This window comes from Triticum aestivum, unplaced genomic scaffold (genome assembly GCF_018294505.1).
Source record: "Triticum aestivum cultivar Chinese Spring unplaced genomic scaffold, IWGSC CS RefSeq v2.1 scaffold102351, whole genome shotgun sequence".
Classification (NCBI taxonomy): Eukaryota; Viridiplantae; Streptophyta; class Magnoliopsida; order Poales; family Poaceae; genus Triticum; species Triticum aestivum.
Genome location: NW_025239000.1, coordinates 1 through 4,037, shown reverse-complemented (window position 1 = coordinate 4,037; position 4,037 = coordinate 1). Strand labels below are relative to the sequence as shown.

Below are 4,037 nucleotides of genomic sequence, written 5' to 3'. Positions count from 1 at the left end.
GCAAGTTGAAGAAGTTCAAGGGGGCGGCCGCGATGACCAAACGGGAGGCGGCGGCCGCGAAGGCCAACCGCTTCCGTAGGGAAGTGAGAAGGCCGCCGCTAGTCTCTGCGTAAGTTTTTACACTTTTTTATTTTCCTTCGGTGAATCTTGTCCGAGTCTTCTTTTATACTCCTTCCATTCTTCTTCAGGCCCCCCCTTTTCTTTGAGAGAGTCGCCGTCCCCTCCGTCATGGGGTCGGCAGAGACGTCCGCCAATACTCGGCGGGTCGACCCCGCCGCCGACCTCCGGGAGGCGACGGAGCGAAACGCGCGGGAGAAGCGCGACGAGGAGGAGGCCGACCGTCTGAAGAAGGCGGAGGCCGAGAAGGCGTCCACCTCCGCCCAGAAGAAGCTGGAGGACGCCGAAGCCGCTCTTGCGGCGAGACGACGAGCCGAGGAGGCCGCGCGTCGCCGATCGGCGATGCTCGTCCCCCCACTGTCCTCTGCACTGCCGCCTTCAGAGTTCACGGGACAGACCGGAGAGGCCGGCACCGAGAACCCCGTCGTGAAGGAGAGCGGCGAGGCCTCCATGTCGGACACTCTCGTGCCGCCACCGCCGCCTCCACTGTCGTCTGGGAGACCGCATGGCAAACAGCCGGCGGGTCCGCCGGAGCCGCCGACCGCGGACGAGTCCGAGGCGAGGCTGCTTCTCCAAGCCGCCTCGCCGGTGCGCCGCCGTCTTGAGAGGGCGACCTCGGCGCCGCGACCTCGGGAGACCGGCGCCGCCAGCTCGGCAGCCCTAGACGCTGAGGCAACTAGCGCCGCGTCCATCGGGTGGTTGCGTGGAGGCGCCACTGGGCCGCTGAATCAAGCGCTTCTGGACGTTCAGGCGAAGTTGTATGCTGAAGGCGACACCCTTCAAACTTGCACCAGGGCGCATCTGGCAGCGCGGAGGCCGTCCGAGTACGTTTCCTTCTTCTTTTTGATTCTTGTTTTTCTCTGTGGGGGCGCGCCAGTGCACCCACTGGGTGTAGTCTTTGACTTTTGGGCCGGCTGCTGAGCAGGCGGCTTAGAACTCCCTCTGGCGAGTTCGAAGTACTTATTTTGTCTGACATCGTTGTTTACAGGAGTATCACAACCTCCGCGCCACTGCCTTCAACCGCAATGTTGAAGAGTTGAGTAAGCGGGCTGCCGACTTGACGGAGAGTCGGAGTAAGTTCTTTTCCCTCTCTTCTTCGCGGGGCGCGCTGGCGCACCCGCGGGCTGTAGTCCACGAGATTCGGGCCGACTACTGAGCAGTCGGGCCGGATCTTCCCGGTGATCTTCTTTGTTAACGACTTCGACGTTTTCCTTTCTTGTTCTTCTTTTTTCGCGGGGGCGCGCTGGCGCACCCGCGGGCTGTAGTCCCCGAGATTAGGGCCGACTGTTGAGGAGTCGGGCCGGATATTTCCGGCGACCTTCTTTGCTGACGACTTATTTGTCTCTTTTTTTTGTTCTTCAGGGGCCAACGCTACTCTTCAGGAGCAGCTGGGTGAAGTTAACCCTGCCTTGCGCGTCAAGGAGGAGGAGTGCAACAAACTCGCTGCGGAGCGCGATCTGCTTACTGCGCAGCTGGCCAAGCAGAAGGAGCTGCTCAAGAAGGCGCAGGACGAGGCCGAGAAGAAGGAGGCTGCTCTCCTGGCCGAGTTCGAGAGCGAGCGCTCATCCTGGACCGACAGGGAGGCGATGCTGACTTCCGGCTTCCACGAGATTGAGGATATCGTCGATGGTGAGTTTTCTTTCTTTGAATTTCCGACTATGTGTCAGTCTGACTTCTGATTTTTCGACTTGCTTCTTCTTTTGTCTTGGCAGACTTCTTCCCTGGCCACTCGCAGGCAGTCCCTCTGGCTATCGAGGCTGATCGTGAGGCGCGAAGGGCAAACGGTGAGGTGATTGCCGCCAACGCTCCCTTGACCGTTGATGAGCAGCTTCTGAGCATCGAGGCTCGTCTTCGTCCGGCCCACCGACGGATGCGCCGGCTTCAGCGTGTCGGCGCCCAGGCGGTTGCCGCTTTGTGGCCAGACATGCCGGCTCTGCGCACCGCCAGTCGGTCCGCCGACTGGCTGGAAGTCGCCGTCGGCCGTGTTGAAGCTTGGAAGGGTTCCTCGGCCCGGGCCGGAGCGCGCTGGGCCTTGGAGTTCGTCAAGGCGTGGTATTCGGGGCTGGACCTGGACCGTCTGGCCGCATTCCGGTCAGAGGCCCAGGCAGAGCTGGAGGCTGTGGAGGGCGCCCTTGTCGAGCATGCGACGGCCATCGCCGAGTACATAGACACCAGTGGCTTCATCCCCGAGCGGGCTGAAGGCGGCGAGGAAGTGCCGCCGGAGTGGTTTGGGATGAACCCGGAATATGGCGAGGACTCGGCGGAGGTGGTTGACTCCAGCACCGAGGAAGAAGGCAAGGCGGAGGACGAAGGCGAGACGGAGGTGCCAGAAGGTGGAGCGGGCGACCAGCCTCAGCTCGACCGCGCCTCTAGCAACGAGCCGCGTTCGACCGGGCCAACTGCCGCTGGCGGCGATCAAGCCGAGACTGCCCAGCCGACTGCCCCGGCGCCTGACACCGCCGTCTCCTCCGACCCTCCGAACCCGTCTGCTGCTCCTTAGGCTGCCTTCTGGCTTTATTTATCTATTCTAGAAGGTCTTTGATGAATTTGTTAATTTGCACAATTTCACCCTTAGGGTGTATGTTAAACTTCTGTCTGAAGATTCGGCCAATGGGCCTATGCTTATGTAAATATTAATCCGAGTCCTATTTTTCCTTACTCATTGCTCCTTTGGCTTTTTCCTTTGCCGCCTTCCCCTAGTTGCCGCTTTGCCAGCCGGCAGACCGCTCTGCGGACTGCCGTTGGGCCAAATGCCTGGCTACTTTGGGGAAAGCAAGTACTTGCCTTTCTTTGGAGTTTATTTAACAAGTTGGATAGAAAGCAGTAAGCCGAATACTCGTGAGCCGGCTTGTAAGAAAGGGGGGCTGGAAACCGGCTTAAGCTATGTTGATGTTTTGGGTCCTTAGCCATTTTTCGTGTGGACGTCCATTCATCCTTACTCCTGCTTACCAAACAGTCGCTCTGCGAGCTGCGACTTCTAGCAGGAGACAGCTTAGGCGCCGCACACTACTTGTTCGACTTCAGGAAACATTTCATAGCGCCAGACGGCGAATCCTCGGGCCGACTAGTCGAACCCGGCGCCAAGCGGCATAGCAAGAAGTAGCATACTTGACGGCATAATTCTCATCATACAGATAATCAAAAGGGGCAGTCCCCGAGCTCGTCTCGGGGGGCCCGAAGTCTTGGTACTTTAATACAAAGGGGTAGTGTGATACATACTGAATCAACTGTAAAACCTTCGAAGGAGGTTTGCGTTCCATGGTCATTCCGACTCTTTGCCGGAGTCGTCTCTCTTGCGAGCTCGGGGCTTCTGAGCATCGAGCAGGTAGTAGGAGTCATTGCCCAACACCTTGCTGACAATAAAGGGGCCTTCCCAAGGTGCCGACAGCTTGTGCTGGCCGGCTGTCCGCTGGATCAGTCGGAGCACAAGGTCGCCCTCTTGGAAAGATCTTGGCTTGACCTTCCTGTTGTAGTATCGGCGCAGACTCTGCTGGTAGATGCCGGATCGACTGAGTGCCAACAGCCGGCCCTCTTCCAGCATATCGACGCCGTCTTGACATGCTTCTTCTGCTTCCTCCTCGGTGTACATGGTGACTCGCGGGGAGTCGAATTCTATGTCCGTCGGGATGACGGCTTCAGCACCGTAGACGAGGAAGAAAGGCGTGAAGCCGGTTGACTTGTTTGGAGTCGTGCGCAGACTCCAGAGGACGGCTGGCAGCTCCTTGAGCCAACAGCCGGCCGAGCGCTCCAGTGGTTCAACCAGGCGGGGCTTGATGCTGGATAGGATTAGGCCGTTTGCTCGCTCTACCTGGTCGTTTGACTGCGGATGGGCGACGGACGCTAAGTCCAGTCGGATGCCCTGTGTAGCGCAGAAACGGGCCAAGGCTCCTTTGGCAAAAATTTGTGCCATTGTCGGTGAT

The 4,037-nt window shown here is 59.1% G+C and overlaps 1 protein-coding gene across 1 annotated transcript; it reads left to right on the top strand.

Annotated features, from left to right (window-relative positions):
- Positions 1-886: 886 nt before the first annotated feature.
- LOC123176682 (uncharacterized) lies at positions 887-2,200 on the top strand (the record flags this gene model as incomplete). The annotated part of the gene is made up of 4 exons (XM_044590776.1): positions 887-941; positions 1,106-1,190; positions 1,480-1,746; positions 1,830-2,200. Coding segments are annotated over 4 exons (778 nt in total), but the record flags the coding sequence as incomplete, so codon positions are not given.
- Between the last annotated feature and the right edge of the window lie 1,837 nt (positions 2,201-4,037).